The sequence below is a fragment of the Solea senegalensis genome, linkage group LG18 (assembly GCF_019176455.1).
Source record: "Solea senegalensis isolate Sse05_10M linkage group LG18, IFAPA_SoseM_1, whole genome shotgun sequence".
Classification (NCBI taxonomy): Eukaryota; Metazoa; Chordata; class Actinopteri; order Pleuronectiformes; family Soleidae; genus Solea; species Solea senegalensis.
Genome location: NC_058041.1, coordinates 19,593,851 through 19,610,699, shown reverse-complemented (window position 1 = coordinate 19,610,699; position 16,849 = coordinate 19,593,851). Strand labels below are relative to the sequence as shown.

Here is a 16,849-nt window from a genome sequence, read left to right as displayed (position 1 = left end):
CCATCATCGCCTAGAGAGAAGCGGTCTGTGGTTTTGTATGTTTCATCATCCGTTGGCTGGTGACCATAACCACAGCACATGGCTACAAGAGCCAGGAGCAATTTTCTACTACTGCACATTTCAATAAAGTGGTATGTTAACCCTTCATTTCTAATATTGCCTTGTTGAGACTTTTGTTCTAAATAGTTAAGAATCCGTTCACTCTGGTCACTGAGTGGTTTTTAGAATATAAACCATCCCTGAACTAGACCAGTGTCAGATTTCTTGACAATAGGATTGAATTCTTAAAGGCTTTACATTTTAAATGATTGGTTAACTTTAATTCCCAACGATATTTAAAAGTAAAGTTAATTGTTGTTTAAATGGAGTCAGATTAAATAAATGTTTACTATACTTTACTTTGAAAAACCTCTTGCTAACGCCGGAAAGACTGTTGAGATTGAGAGATTGTTACTTGGTGGTAGATATTTCCTCCCCTACACTGATGGCTACATGGCAGAGTGGTATAATGAATTTAAAAAAGAACTAATACCTGTTTTACTTCCCACTCTGAACTGGTCTTTAAAAAATGCACAAACGCCACCTCAAGGCAATAATTTCAGCCATACCTAAAGATGGCAAGGATAAAATGTGTGTGGCTCTTTTAGGCCTATCTCTGTTCTTAATGTGGACTATAAATGATTTACTTCTATTATGGCCAAACGGTTAGAAGAATTCCCACTGACACTGATACATGATGATCAAACAATGGATATTTATCTATTAGTTTTACACTAGAAAGGAGCACCAGACAGGGCTGTGCATGGTCACCACAACATTTTGCACTATATTTGGAACCACTAGCTCAGTACATCAGACAAAATGAAGATATCAAGGGAATCATTATAACAGGGACAGAATATAAATTGGCCTGTTATGCAGACGACATCTTGAACCAACACACTCTCTGCCTAAATTGATGTAATCATTTGAACAGTATGGCCAATTATCGGGGTACAAAATCAATATGAGTAAAACCCGGTTACTCTCATATAATTATTGCCCACCGAGAGAAATCTAAAGTAGTAAATGCATGTTTGATTATTTACAAAAGCCTATGATTCGGAAACGATTGATAAAACCGTTTCATGCTTGTATAAGGGTCTGTGGAATTTGAAAGCACATTCAAATTCATATATTAAAATAAAATGGGAAGAGGAAGGAGGGATAACTATATCTGAGGAAGAATGGACAGCAATTTGGAGGCATCAATGGAGACGTACCAGCTCAAAGCAGTGGAGGGAATTTGGATGGAAAAGCCTGATGAGGTCATTTATTACGCCTTCTCAGAAGTCTATGATGACTATGATGAGAATTCCCCTGTCTGCTGGAGGAACTGTGGAAATCAAAACGCAAACCACTACCATGTTTTCTGGGACTGTCCTGTCATTAAGGGCTATTGCAGAGAGACACATAATGCCCTGCAGGTTATCTTCAACTGCCAAATAACCCTCAAGAGTAAGGTTGTGTTTTTCGGACACATACCTGAGGAATGGTCGAAAGGGGATAAACATTTACCAAATATCTTGCTGGTGGCCTGTAAACAGAGTCTAACCAGGAAATGGTTATCACAAGAGAGCCCAACTTTAAATCTGTGGATGGACATTTATAAAATGGAGAGGATAACTGCATTTGTTATGTCATGAATTGGAGAAATTTGCTTCATACTGGGAGAACTGGGTCAAATATGTCACACCTCATAGGCCTGATTTTATTTTCACAAACCAATGACTGCTGTGCGACAAGGATCACTCCCTACCTGTACATAGTTGTATTGTTGTTGTTGTGTTTTTCTTTTCTGTATTTGGCTTAAGCAGATTAGAAGAGTAGAAGATGAACGAGTGATTGTTTGTTCAAATCCTCTTTAACGCGTGTTTCTCTCTGAGGTTCTTTGTAAAGACGAAGGCACATAGTTCTGGTATATTTAAAATCAATGTTCTCAAATCCACAATCCTGCTGTGAACATGTCTCATTACTATCTAATACATCTGAAATGTGATGTCCTCGTCCTCCTCCTCCTCCTCCTCTTCCTCCTGTGGATCACAGGTTGATATTTATACCATCAGTTGCAAACCAGAATAGAAACATTTAAAAACATATGCTTCAGTTTTCTCACCTCATTACAGTCAAAATCATCATCATCATCACTGCTGCTGCTCTCCTCAATGTCTTCATCTTCAGAATCCTGTGTGACATACGGTAAATATACACTTATGAGGCAATAATTAACATTTATGTCACAATCATCCACAACACATTGATTGCAGTTCATGATTTAGCTCCTAACTCCACTCACACTAAACGCAGAACTGCCTGCATGAACAGTTCCAGTCTGGTGACAGACTATGACACAATCTCTCACTCCATCCTTCTCAATAGATTATCTTCCATAGGCATCCCCCGTCACTACAGGTGTGCCCCAGGGTTCAGTCCTGGGGCACCTCCTCTTTAGCATCTACCTCCTTCCCTTTGGCAATATCTTCTGCAAATGTAAAATCCACTTCCACTGTTTGACGAATGCTCACCAAATCCCACACTCCCACCCCTGGTTAGGGTTCACCTCTGATCTCCTCAAAAAGAGAAATCCTCATTATCTACAGGTGACAGTTGTTCCCTCAGCAGTGACAGTGACTCCTCTGTTTCCCCCTCCCCTCAGGTTAAGTCTGTGTGTCACTATCATTACAATCCTACATCACTAACATAACCAGGTCTGCTTATTGTCATCTTCACAATATTAAGTATTTATGGTTATTATTATTGTTATTATTATCATCATTAATAATAATAATCGACTCCGCCCGACAGTAATCATTGTCCACAGCCTCGTCACCTCCTGCACTGACTACTGTTGTTAGAAATTCCCTTTGACAGTATGCAAACTGCATGGTAATATGTTAATTGTTAATTTATGTGTCAGACATGTGTCAGACTTCTGAATTTGACCACATTGCTGGCCAGAAGGCGTACAGTACAGAGGTCACAGGGGTCACCCTCTCACATTGTTCTAGAGACACTTCCCTGAGTGGTTATTATCAGAAAATATGGGGTCCATTTTTTCAATAGATGAGGCAGAAAAATACATTTGTATTTTATTATGGAACTTAATCAATAAAGTTTGAAAAAAAACATGTTGCACAATACAGCTTTAAACTCTTAAGATACTAAAACATTTTGTTTTTTTGCACCACAGAAAACTGTAGATCCTTATAAGTGAAAAACTAAACCAATATTATTATATGATTATTATTATAATAATAATAATCATGAGCTCCTGACAGAAGTTTGAAATAGAAATTCACCACAATCACGTTACTGTGAGTTATTTTCTTTCAATTCTATTAAATCATATTCAATAACTTGCAGACATAAGTTACATAATTACATTTGACAACATGCAACAAGAGCAACAATGAAATAAATCCTTAGTTGTGACAAAAGTAAACCTCATTTACTTTGCCCTTCAAAATAAAAGCCGTCACATCATAAGGCTTCATTTAAAGATGTTACCATGGATAATTTCACTTACTGATGGTCTGTTTGGGCTCAGTGCTTCTCTTCCTTCAGTGTTTGTGTCCCCAGATTTACGGAGTTGCTGTTTCTGCAAAGACAAGAAACGAGGGTTCATTTTTAAAATAAAGGGGTGATGTTTTGTGATGTCAATGTTGAATTTCCACAGTGGCACAAACTAAAGAAATGAAGGCAGCAGCTGCTAAAATCATCACTGAGTGCAGGAAAGTAAGAGGTCTCTTCATTCCTAAATAAACCTCAGTCCTCACATGGAGAACACAGTACAATTTAGAATGTATGTTTCGTGATGTTTTGTGCGAGTATACATCTGCAAGATTTATAAAGACAAGTTTTATGAGTATGTGTGAGAAAGTGTGGGAATCACAGAGTCCACAATACCAATAACATCACAATACAATCATTTTGTGATAATAAGACAATCATTTAGCAACATATGACGATATCTGTGTAACAAAGCGTCTGTGAAAAACAGAACAAAGTGCATGAAATCCATGTATTGAAGGTGGATGGAGCATCTTTTAACATTAACCTGCTGTAAAGTAGCGCCGTATGAGTGAAACTGGCAGGTCAGCAGTTCATTAAAATTTGCCCTGGTGTATCGGCTAACGCACGAGGAAGGACAACGATATATCACCACAATCGATATTTTGACCCAACCCGAGCAAGAAGATTCTGGAGGATGGATTCAACCCTGAGTTTTATAAAATAAGGCCACAGGTTGGTTTGCGGTCATTATCTACACCACAGTCTTGACCGTTCACCCACACTTTCATACAGCATAGCTACAGCTACATGTGCAGCTTCTTTCAAACCCATTCACACGCTGTTGGTGCAGCCGTCAGAAGCGACGTGGGGTCTAGTGTACGTACACATGTGGAGCCGGGACCACTGAGCTGCTGTCCTTTAAAAGAACTTTCAGCTCAATACTCCCTTCTGGAAAGGGTAACCAGAACAAGTACTGCGGGTACAACTCGACTGTCTTTCTGAAGGTTTATTCCACATACACAGTTAAACAGCAGTTAGACAGCAGTCACTGTTAGTTAGTTAGTTAGATAGACAGTTAGTAGTTAGTTAGACAGCAGTTTGTTAGGTTGTAAAACCGACAAGTCGTACAGGTTGTGATGATAGATAGATTTACAAAGGCACATACGAAGGTTAATATATAACAAAAAATGGCTTTGACAATGCACCTTAAAGGCACTTTAAAGGCAATGGTGCTTTGATACCAATTACAACAATGAACAGATAAATAGAATGAAAGATAAATAGCTTTGCCTGCTAGAAAGTTCTACAGAACTTCTCATCATGTCCCCAAGTGTTAGAGCTCAAAGCTTCGGCCGCAGACTTCAACATTACTCACCTTTAGGTATTGATCCAGTTTAATGTCATACGCTCTCTTCAGCTGGAAGAAATCACAGAAAGTAAAGCTTTACTTCTCCTGTCAAACACCATGATAATGTTGGCCTATAATAATAATAATATTATTATAATAACAATAATAATAATAACAACACTAATACTACTACTACTAATAATAGTAATAATAATAATAACAATACTACTACTACTAATAACAGTAATAATAATGATAATAATAAAACTATTATTATAATAATAATAATAATAATAATGATAATAATAATCCTATAATAATGATATTATTATTATTATTATTATAATAACAATAATAATAATAACAACACTAATACTACTACTACTAATAATAATAGTAATAATAATAATAATAACAATACTACTACTACTAATAACTGTAATAATAATGATAATAATAAAACTATTATAATAATAATAATAATGATAATAATAATCCTATAATAATAATAATAATAATAATAATAATAATGGTGATGTTTCTAAATCCGCTGTTGATGATCACAGGAAAATTAAATTTAATTTAGAAAGCTGGCCTCTCCAGTTGTCAGTCATACATGATTTCCTTCTGATAGTGGTATACAGCAAATGCAAAGTTCATGAGCAGAGCATCTCCCTTCTGGTCTACTGTAGTAGAGGGTTGACAAATCAGTACCTCACAGAACCACACTAGGTTCGAGGTTTATTTGTGTTTTCATACCTTTCGGCAGCGTCTTTGGTAGTTCTTCCTCTCTCCGTCAGTTAAATCTTTCCAGCGTTGACCACAAACCTTTGCATAGTTATGTTTTCCGACACCATCCATAGATGACATTTGCTCTTTGCAGAATAGAATATAGGCATTGCTGCAGAAACACAAACAAATATAAGTAACTAAATATGACAAAGCCAAGTCAGAGGCAGAGCATCATCTCTCCTGTGTGCCGGGATTAGGTCAGCATTTACTCACTAAATGCTGACCTCTGACCTCTGGCAGCCATGTTTTCAGTAACCATGAGACTCCACACTCACAGTTCCGGGTGTAATGATACGCTAAAGTCACAGTTCGGTCAATTTACAGTTCAGAAAGAAATGCGAACAAACAATAAATTGTTTTTAATTAATCAAAAGTGTAAATGATTAAACAGACACAACTGTAAACATAACGGTGGCTAATTGCTACGAAGCATACATGGAAGGAAACGCCTTTGTAGTGAGATGTGACCTGCTTGGCTTTTCGTCGCCACATTTAAGTAGTGTAGATTGGCGAGGCCCCGTGGAGGAACTATTTAAATTCATCGCCAAAATGAATGTGTTAATGTTGACAGCAATAATGCATATTGATTCAAATACACTGACTTGCATCTTAGTCCAATAAGGTGTGAGTAAATGTGTGTGTGTCTTACAAATGAGGCCTGGGAGGCAGACCATCTCCACCTTCAGTTCCAGTCTGCACAGGCTCAGACTCCTTCCTCCTCCTGCACGTATTATATGGAGGCTCCACCCCTTTTTCACTGAAAGACAAAATTAGCTTGATGCTGATTTTACATGTACATACAACAAATGTTTTCAGTGACAGTGAGACGCTGTCTCTCAACACTGATCTCATACAATCCAACCTGAACTTCACTGAAGTTTCAGCCTGGTACCTTCTAAACCAGTGCCTCAATCACAACAATCAGCCATGATGTTAAAGAGGAACTGCGTGATTTTTCGTCTTCGTCAGTAATGATGTGTGTGTCTTCCAGACATGGTTCAGGGGGCAGACCATCTACAGGTTCAGTATGCACACACTTGGATGTCGCCTTCCTCCTCCTGCACATATATATGCATTTCCCACGCTTTGTTCTCTGAAAGACGGACTTTGCTTGACAAATTTACACACACAACACACACATGATGTGCGTGTGTATGGTATGGTACCTGAGTTCACGTTTCCTCGCCAAGTATTCTCGATATGCACACTTGTATTTCTTCCCATATGGAGCCTGTGATACAAAGAGAGGAGTCAGTTATTAATCATGGAACACTGAGGCCTGAATGAACAAAACAAACAGGCCAGACTAAAATACCAATGTAGTCTGGCCTTTACTCCAATGTCTCTCTGAGTCTTAGTAGGGTTAGGGTTCAGTCATTTTAGACCTTTTAAACCTTAGACCTTGTATCATTGACATTACATCTGTGCTAGCAGGGATCCTCTCTCAGGACGTGCAGTAGGTATCACAGGTACAGAAACACATTCAGCAGATTACAAACAAGGTATCAGATTTACATAGAGAGGACAGAGTGGATAGGGAACTTGGCTTGTAACTGGAAGGTCACCGGTCAAAAGGGCTGGTGTACCCCTGAGCAAGTTACCCAACCCCCATTGCTCCCCGGGCGCTACTCAGTGTGGTTGCCCACTACTCCTAATTCTAGGTAACTATATGATGATTGGTCAGACTGCCGGCCGCTGACTGGCCAGAGTCCCGTCACAGGAAGAGACGTCCCACTCACAAATCAAGCCAAACTGTAGATCACTTAACACTACTTTACAATCCTAACAACGTGGATTAATCTCAAACAACTACAGAAGTCTGGTGTAAAGTCACTAGTCACTTGTGTGTGTGTGTGTGTGGGTGTGGCGTATAAAACAAGTCACCGCAGTCTCACTCAGCCGTGCAGTGATGACTCCGCCCACGTTAAGTAGGTACGTTAAGCCGGTAGAAATGCGCCATAAGTAATGGTTCAGTGTTCACTTGAACCCGCCTACACTATAATGCCTCTTTAACACTCCATTAAAGAGGAAAGTGTGAAGTGTAACTTTAAATGTAGTGAGAGTCCAGGAGCAGGTTCCACAGGAGTGATGTGATCGCTTCTCCTGGTTCCTGTCAGTACCAGTGCTGCTCCATAATCAACCCACTGAAGATACTTCAGAGACTCATCAGGAGCATCCTGACAAGTTATCATAATCTAGTCTACATGTAATAAAGTAATAAAGGTATGAACAAGCATTTGAGCATCCTTTAATGACAGGATATTTCAGATTTTTGTTATGTGGCAGAATTCAACTGTAATAATAGTATTAATAATAATAATAATAATAATAATAATAATAACAATGTTTCTAAATCCACTGTTGATGATCACAGGAAAGTTAAGTACTTAGAAAATGGTCAGAAAGTAGAGGATCATGGGGAAAAAAACAACAATAAATCCTCCACATTTATGCCACAGGTCAGCACAAGGTCGAAGGTGTGATTTAAACTGTGAGTGGGTTCATTAACATGTTGAATAAAACAAATAGAGTTCACTGCAGACATAAACACAGACCTGAGGCTGTCACTCTCAATACACTTGTGCTCATAAGTTTACATACCCTGGGAGAATTTATGATTTCTTGGCCATTCTTCAGAGAATATGAATGATAACAATCTGGGCTTCTGACAGACCATTGCATCTTGCATCCAGTGCTGCACAGACATTTATGGATTCTGAGTCATGGGGAAGGCAAAAGAATTGTCAAAGGATCTGCGAGAAAAGGTAAGTGAACTGCATAAAACAGGAAAGGGGTATAAAAAGATATCCAAGGAATTGAGAATGCCAATCACCAGTGTTCAAACGCTGATTAAGGTGGAAAAATAGGCATTCTGTTGAAACCAAACCAGCAAAGATTTCAGCCACAACTGCCAGGAAAATTGTACGAGATGCAAAGAAAAATCCACAAATAACTTCAGCTGAAATACAGGACTCTCTGAAAAATTGTGGTGTGGCTGTTTCAAGATGCACAATAAGGAGGCACTTGAATAAAAATGGGCTGCATTGTCGAGTCGCCAGAAGAAAGCCATTTCTGCCCAAATGTCACAAAGTATCCCGCTTACATTACGCCAAACAGCACAGAGACAAGCCTCAAAACTTCTGGAACAAAGTAATTTGGAGTGATGAGACCAAAATTGAACTTTTTGGCCACAACCTTAAACGTTACATTTGGAGAGGAGTTCATGCAAGACAGCCCAAGAACTTACAGGAACTGGAGGCTTTTTGCCAAGAAGAATGGGCAGCTTTGCCATCTGAGAAAATAAAGAACCTGATCTACAACTACCACAAAAGACTTCAAGCTGTCATTGATGTTCACAGTATTAACAACTGGGGTATGTAAACCTTTGATGAGGTTCATTTTGGTACTTAATAGCTTCACCCAATCATTAACCATGAGTGGAAGAAAGGTTGTTGTGTTATCATTCATATTCTCTGAAGAATGGCCAAGAAATCATAAATTCTCCCAGGGTATGTAAACGTACTATATAAACTATATGCACAAGTGTATATATAGTGTGTTTAAAAATGGGAATAATAATAATAATAGTAAGGATTTTGTGCTTTATTCATGTTTTTAAACACACTGCTATTATTTTTGAACACAAGACAAGAAGAAAAGAAGGCCGGGTTTGAGTTCAAACCCAAACCCCAGAGTTCGGAGAGCTTGGAGAGTTGGTGTGGCGGGCGGCGTTGGGTTCGGGCTTGAAGACCCGTGGGTCAGGTCGGGTCGTAATTGTCAGGCCCGTTCAGAACTCTAGTTGTGTATAAAAAACAGTATATAAATAAAATTGGATTATTTTGTTTCTCTCAGTGACTTTACCTTCTCTTCTTCTGGGAGACGTTTGTACTTCTGGTACAACACCCTCATAATGTCTCTCTGGGCCAGCTCTGGGTGCTGCTCCTTAAACTTGGCATTGTGCATGTGATAAAACATGACACTTGGAGGAGGCGGCTTCTTCTGAACCTGCAGGAAAGACCAGTGATTATAAAGTGTAGTGCAGACATTTGTGGCCTTAGGAAGCCGCCTGCTGATTGGCTGACAAACAAAAAACCATGGCACAAAGAACAAGTGTATTTTCAAACAATAAAATAAAATCTTTTTGAATGATTAAATCGATTATTTTATTTTATTTTTGCTTTTTAAAAAGCGTTAAAATATAAAATATTGACACAAATCTAATTCCATACAGACAGACGAACCATGGGCCAAATCTGCCAATGTGGCATTAGTATTTGTCCTGGCAGATATTTCAAAAATCTTATCTTTTCAGAGCCATTATTCTGAAAAAAATATGAACGGATTCACAGAGATTCTGTTGCTAAAATTGGCAATAAACATATGTTTGGATAGAAAAATCAAAATTAAACACAGCTGTTGTGTTTTTGTAGAATCCTTATACCAAGTTGTTTGTGACTGAAGATGTTGTGAGACACGAGCAACAGTCGGTGGCAAAGGAGAAGCCTCCCTCCTGAAAACACTGAAAGAAACGATGCCAATTCTGTACCATTGTTTTTTTAATCCAGTGTTGTTGTTATGGCTGAGACGTCCTGTCCAAAGTCAATGCATTGTATTTATATAGATTCATATTCATGCTTCAAAGAATAAATCAATTACAAATCTATGAAAAATATTTAGGAGGATCTCATCGAATATAACAGACAACGAGTGTGCAAGTGGGATTAGAAATTGTTTGCATGCGTCATCAAAACATCCTGTTTCAGTCGTGTTGTTTCTGTGTTAAAAGTTTTTCTAACGACAACCAAAAATGCCTTTTTTGGTAATTTTTGGTGAATCTCTAATGTTTTGGCCCCAAAAAACTGCCCTATGACTAATTTACTGTCGTCATTTTATCAGACAACTCTTTGGAGAAACTCTTCTGGTGACTACGGTTGAACAATAATGGGGAAACATCTTGATTGTCGGTTTTCTGACAAATATTGTGATTTGGTCTATGATGTAATTGTTCAGTACAAGTACAGTTCAGATGAATACGTCATTTGTGATCCCATTAACACATGCAACATGACACTGTTCAACATAACACTCATGACTCTGTTCTAAAACAAGGATGCAAAATTACAACTACAAAAGTTGAACTGCTGCAGTAAACAGCGGTGCCTCTGTTTGGTCTACTGTGTCCTCTGTCAAGCAATACTATCAGACCTGACTGAGGGAGCAACTGTTTGTATACAGCAGCAGCTGCACTTCGCAAAGGGCAAATGTAGAGCATTGTTGTGCTTTACCTGTGGGCCAATAATGAGGTTCTCTTCAGCTTCAACAAGGAGCTCAGTTAGGGATCGAGTCAGGCGCATCTGAAAATCAACAACAAGGATAATACACTTCATAAACAAAGATTTATAAAACTGCCTTGAAGGCCTACCTAAAAAACAGGCTCACACACACAGTCTAATATTTTGTTGAACTCACTCATTCACTGTGGCATTGTTTCAATAAGCTTCTGCAATGTCACAAGACTTATTTGCGTCCAGTGTTGAATTTAAACCAAGATCGTCAGGCCACTGAGCAAAGCCTTCTCCAGCACATCCCAAAGATTCTCAGAGGGGTTGAGGTCTGGACTCTGTGGTGAAAATGATGCCTCATGCTCCCTGAAACAGCCCGATCAATCCTGGCATTGTCATCTTGGAATATGCCAATGGAAACCTAACAACAATAACTGAGTTTTTCTTTGGCTAGGCAGTGTATCTCAAGCAAGAGAGACATGCAGGACATGTGGTACAGACACCATCTGTAGAACATATCTGTATCTTTGGCTCACAACTTATTGGAAATAGTCGATCTGACTTATTAAAACCAGGAACTGACTGGTGATATAGTCATTTCACTAGTTTTGGTTTGATGTCACCCTCCCTTGGCCTCTGTATGTCTGGTCTAGATCTTGGCCATGTGGTTCAGAGTAGACCAGTGATTCCCAAAGACTGGATGTGAACCCAGGATATGAAGATGAATGGCAGGAGATCTTTGGGGGTCCCCAAACAAATTTGCAGAAATTCTATGTGTGAAGTTTTAATGGATTTCCAATGATTGTTTACAAATTCAAAAATGATATGTGGGTTAAAGATATGGCTGTAAATGAGTATCTTGTGTCACAATAGTTTGCCATGTTTAAAAAAGTGTGGACCCCTTATAGAAGATTTTGGGCAATGTATGAATATTATATCTATATATCATGACAATACATGTCATTTAGCAGACACTTTTATCCAAAGCGAATTACAATAAGTGCATTTCAACATTTGGGCACAAACAAGAGCTAGAAGTAAGTAAGTGACAAGATACCCTCTAATATATCGTGAACATTTTTGCTGATGTGCTTTTACAGAACCCATCCATCCATCTTCTCCCACTTTATCCTGCACATAGGTTCACAGGACTGTTACATCGAATATGTATTTACTAACTGTCATTGTTACTGTTACGCTTATTTACCAAAGTGAGACATTAAAAAGCAAAGATAACGTGTTGTATTTTTAAAGCTGCAGACATTTGAGGGCTTCCGTCTCTATCCGCTATTCTCTGAGGTTTATAACCTTTTATCCTTCATACTGCACATATGAGGGTCACGCGGGGCTATTGAGTAACAAATTAGTGAAATACACTAAATAATATAAATTTTACATATTGATTAAAAATACATAAAACTGACAAATATATGATATTTCATTGAATAAGGTCACTTAAAGGGGACATATTATGCAAAATCAACTTTTTAACCATTTCAGTACTTATATTTGGGACTCTGGAGGCCCTACCAGTCGCCAAAGTGTGGAAAAAGAATACTCAGTCATGTTTTCGTGGTCCCCCTTAGTGTAAGTATAGGTGATAAAACACCGCCCACCAGTAAGTTTACTTGGAGAGCTCCACCTTAGCTCCACCTTGTCCCTGCGAGAGTGCAGGCGAGGGAGGAAGAGCGGTATTATGTCAACGCGGAGGGACAAGTGTGCTGTTGGTGGCTGCACAGTGGAGCACAGTGTTTTACAGAGGATTTTATATATGAAGCTAATGTGCCGGATAAAGTCAGCAAACGTGTGTTCGCACCACTTTTACATGTTACATTACATGTCATTTAGCAGACGCTTTTATCCAAAGCGACTTACAAAAGTGCATTTAAACATTTGGGTACATATAAGAGCTAGAAGTAAGTAAGAGCTTCAAGTAGAACAAACTATTAAGTGCTAGTCATAAGTGCGATGTACAAGTTTTTTTTTTATTTTTTCACTTCACATCAGACTGCGGCCAGCGGTCGCCGTACTTATTTTTATTTTTTTATTTATGTTTATTTTGTTCATGTCAGTTAGATCACTCATTATCACACATCATCTTAGTGTAGTCCACACAATACACATAACCGAAAGGGAAAGCGGGAGAAGCAAAAGCTTATCTAGTCCCGCCCCCATTACCCACAGAATACATATGTTCATTTTACAATACACTTCATTTCATCATACTTTTTCTTTTTTTTCTTATGACATTTGACAAAAAGATGTTTCAGCATCAGGTAGCACTCAGAGATGCAGTCTAGACACCTGTGGTGTCAGACAGGATTTTAATGATTTAATGTAGTTCTTACCCTTCTCTGCCTGAACATCATGTTCCCTCTTAGATATATAATAATATCTGTAGATTGTGAGGAAGGCTTTTGTTGGCAGCCCTGTACATCATCTGTACTGTGCGGTAAGTTTATTAAGTCATAAAATTTGAGTATTTTTGATTTGATAAATGGTTGATTTGTATGTTCTCTGTAATTGGCATAGTGTAGAATTCTCAAGGCTTTTTTGGAGTACAAACAGGGCATAAGTAGTGGTTTTGTAAGTGTGTTCATGCGACTGTATTTCACTGACGTACAAACACACACATTGTTAAGAAAAGGTCACACAGAGCTCATAACTGACCATTCTGACACGTCCTAATTAAAAATATTTGTTCAGTACGTCCTCCATGACCGGAGCACAGACTCAGTCTGATACAGTCACATACAGCAGCAGTTTATGCAACGATCAGCAGTGGATCAGTGGTGCTGTCCCTAAGTGTTTTTAACTGATTTACAGTTGGGCAGTGTTCAGCTTGATCCTTGTGTCGGACGTCTCTTCCTGTGACGGTACTCTCGCTGTTTTCTGCGCACACTGCCATGTTGACACACACCTATATTTATCAATGAGGCCGGATGAAATAAATCAGGTTTTTCAACTCCAGGAATGTCTCAGAGACATTAAGTCCTGGATGACCTGTAACTTTCTACTTTTCTAACTTTTATACTCGGCCCGAAACACCTCAGAGAAAAACTTTATGATCACATTGTCACTTTAGATGACATCACCCTGGCTTCCAGTTCCACTGTGAGGAACCTTGGAGTTACTTTTGACCAGGAAATGTCATTTGATTCACACATAAAACTCATTTCCAGAACAGCCTTCTTCCACCTGCGGAACATTATAAAAATTAGAAACATTCTGTCTTTACAGGATGCTGAAAAACTAGTTCATGCTTTTGTTACATCTAGATTAGATTACTGTAACTCCTTATTATCAGGATGTTCCAACAAGTCTGTTAGAATCCTTCAGTTCATTCAAAATGCTGCAGCACGAGTTCTGACAGGAACTAGAAAGAGAGACCACATAACTCCAGTGTTAGCTTCTCTACACTGGCTCCACCGACAGTTTAGAATTCAATTTAAAATCCTCCTCCTCACTTACAAAGCACTTAATGGTCACGCCCCTTCATACCTGAAAGACCTAGTCTTACCCTATGACCCTAATAGACCACTTAGGTCACAAAATACAGGTTTACTTGTGGTTCCCAGAGTCTGTAAGAGCAGAATGGGAGGCAGAGCCTTCAGTTACCAGGCTCCTCCTCTCCTGTGGAACGAGCTTCCAATGAAAGTTTGGGAGGCGGAGCCTCTCTCTGTATTTAAAGTTAAACTTAAAACTTTCCTTTTTGATAAAGCTTATAGTTAGAGCTGGTTCAGGGAAACCTGGACCAGCTCTCAGCTATAGCAGCTCTTAGTTATGCTGCTATAGAACTAAACTGCTGGGGGATTTTCCTGTGGTACACACACATTCACTCTCTCACACTCAGGGTATGAATATGACTTTTTATATGTCATTAACCTTGTCTCTTTCTCTCCCTAGTTTGTGTCTTTCCTTCCCTCTCTCTCTCTCTGTATTCTCATCTTGCAGATTGCAGGATCCAGATCCAGTTTCCGAGGCTATCCATATCATACATATCATCACCATTATTATTGTGCTATAATTAAAAGTCGATATCATTGACTGTATAAACTTGTAACTTGATACAGTTGTTGTGTATCTGCTCCTGGTCTCTCTCTCTCTCTCTTCTGTCTCTACCTCATCTCCCTCTTGTCCTTTCTCTCTCCCCTTTCTGTCCCCCACCTCTCCGCTGTCCCCCATTTTACTTTCACCCCAACCGGTCGAGGCAGATGACCGCACATCTCTGAGCCTGGTTCTGTCACAGATTTCAACTTCTGTTAAGAGGGAGTTTTTTCTCTCCACTGATGCCTAGTGTTTGCTCATTGTGTGAACTGTTGGGGTTCTCTGCTCTCCTTGATGTTGTCTATGTACAGACCTGAGATCATGCATGTTATGATTTGGCGCTAAACAAATAAATTGAATTGAATTGATATTGTCAGAGAACTAGAGGAGGGAGGGGGAGAGGAATGAGGGAAGGGAACAGGGGCTCTATATCCACATACTGTATATCTCGTGTTTAAAAATATCCAGATTTTCTTTGTGGGTCATATCGCTCTGCTTTACAGAATCATTGGTTTGATTAATATAGTTATATACAAGTATACTGTGGTATAATCGTTCAGCACAAACACTAGGCAGCAGTACAGTGCTTAAAAGCGTGCAGCTCATCTCACATGAATCCTTCACATTTTCAAGCTATCCAAACACACGTACAGCATCACAAAGCTAATGTATGTACAGTGTAGACCTAAAACAATTAATCGATTATTAATCGATTACTAAATTAATCGACAACTATTTTGATAATCGATAATCAGTTCGACAGATTAATCGATTATGAGAATAATCGTTACCTGCAGCTCTTATACAGTGAAACGATGGACAGTGTGGACCCGGGACATGAGATGAAGTGAGAATCACCTTCTTTACAATCTGTCTCCACTTGAGTCGACAGGCTTCAGGAGAGAAAGGATGGAACGCCACGCTCTTCCAGTCCACCTTCTTCAGTCCTGTGGTGTACGCACACTCCATGAACCGCGAGGGCGTGTTGCTCTTCATGGCAGAGAACAGCTTCAGGAGGTTTCCACTGGTCCACTCTGAGACCATAACACAGCCGCGTTAATGTCGTACACTCTAAATACGAGTGTGAATGACTTTTATACAATACCAACCAGACTCTCCGGGATTAATGTCGGTCATTCTGAAACGCCTCGTTTAAACGTGTATCTCTGTGGTGAGTTAGTCAAAGTGAGCAGAAGTTAGTCTGACCACGTAACTTAGTTATCTTAATTCAGCCACAGGCAAAGTGGCGACGAGCTGGCGAATACAAATGTGTATTTACTAACTGTCGTTGTTACCATTAAGCTTTTTACCGAACTGAGAGATTAAAAAGCAGAGAAACGTGTTGTGTTTTTAAAGCCGCAGACATTTGAGAGCTTCCGTCTCCGCTGTTAAAGCGACCAATCAGACGCGAGTATTCTCTGAGGTTTATTTTGGTGCACTACCGCCACCATCTGGTGTGGAGGGTGGATCAAAGTGATCAAAAAGCGATTCTACGCCTGCTTAAAATTATGAAAAATAATCATCCTTTGTCATCAACGTTGTTGCTTTAAGAAATTGACATAACAATATATAAAATTTTTATGTATTACCTTTGTGATGTGTATTTTATACCAAACTTAATTTTATTTCTAATAAATTCTAATGTCAATACCTCAATAGCTTCCTATTGGCTAAAAATCAGTGTAGTACAGTACAGCTACACTTGCTGTATGAGACAAACCTTTGGTTTTTAATCACATTTTAATGTTTTTCTTGTTTTTTTTATGAATTTTAACTACATTTCATACTGTAATAAAGTAAAAAGTAGTAAAAATAAAATAAAGTAAAA

The 16,849-nt window shown here is 38.8% G+C and overlaps 1 protein-coding gene across 1 annotated transcript; it reads right to left on the bottom strand.

The window, feature by feature from the left end:
• Positions 1-734: 734 nt before the first annotated feature.
• On the bottom strand, positions 735-16,403 carry LOC122759670 (nucleolar transcription factor 1-like). Its single transcript, XM_044014655.1, has 11 exons — positions 16,131-16,403; positions 15,880-16,055; positions 10,978-11,046; positions 9,554-9,697; positions 6,859-6,923; positions 6,342-6,449; positions 5,660-5,801; positions 4,928-4,969; positions 3,566-3,637; positions 2,156-2,224; positions 735-2,072 (listed from the first exon to the last, which is right to left on the bottom strand). Exons 1-11 carry the CDS (start codon positions 16,156-16,158, stop codon positions 2,019-2,021), a joined length of 969 nt encoding a protein of 322 aa, XP_043870590.1. The 5' UTR covers positions 16,159-16,403; the 3' UTR covers positions 735-2,018.
• Between the last annotated feature and the right edge of the window lie 446 nt (positions 16,404-16,849).

Excerpts from the sequence above, each read along its gene's own strand:
- LOC122759670 (XM_044014655.1), bottom strand. The coding sequence starts at position 16,158 with ATGACCGACATTAATCCCGGAGAGTCTG. Across the intron at positions 11,047-15,879 it reads GGAGACAGATTGTAAAGAAG|ATGCGCCTGACTCGATCCCT; the intron begins GTGATTCTCACT and ends GTTGATTTTCAG. Across the intron at positions 5,802-6,341 it reads CTGCCTCCCAGGCCTCATTT|CAATGCCTATATTCTATTCT; the intron begins GTAAGACACACA and ends GTGTTTCTGCAG.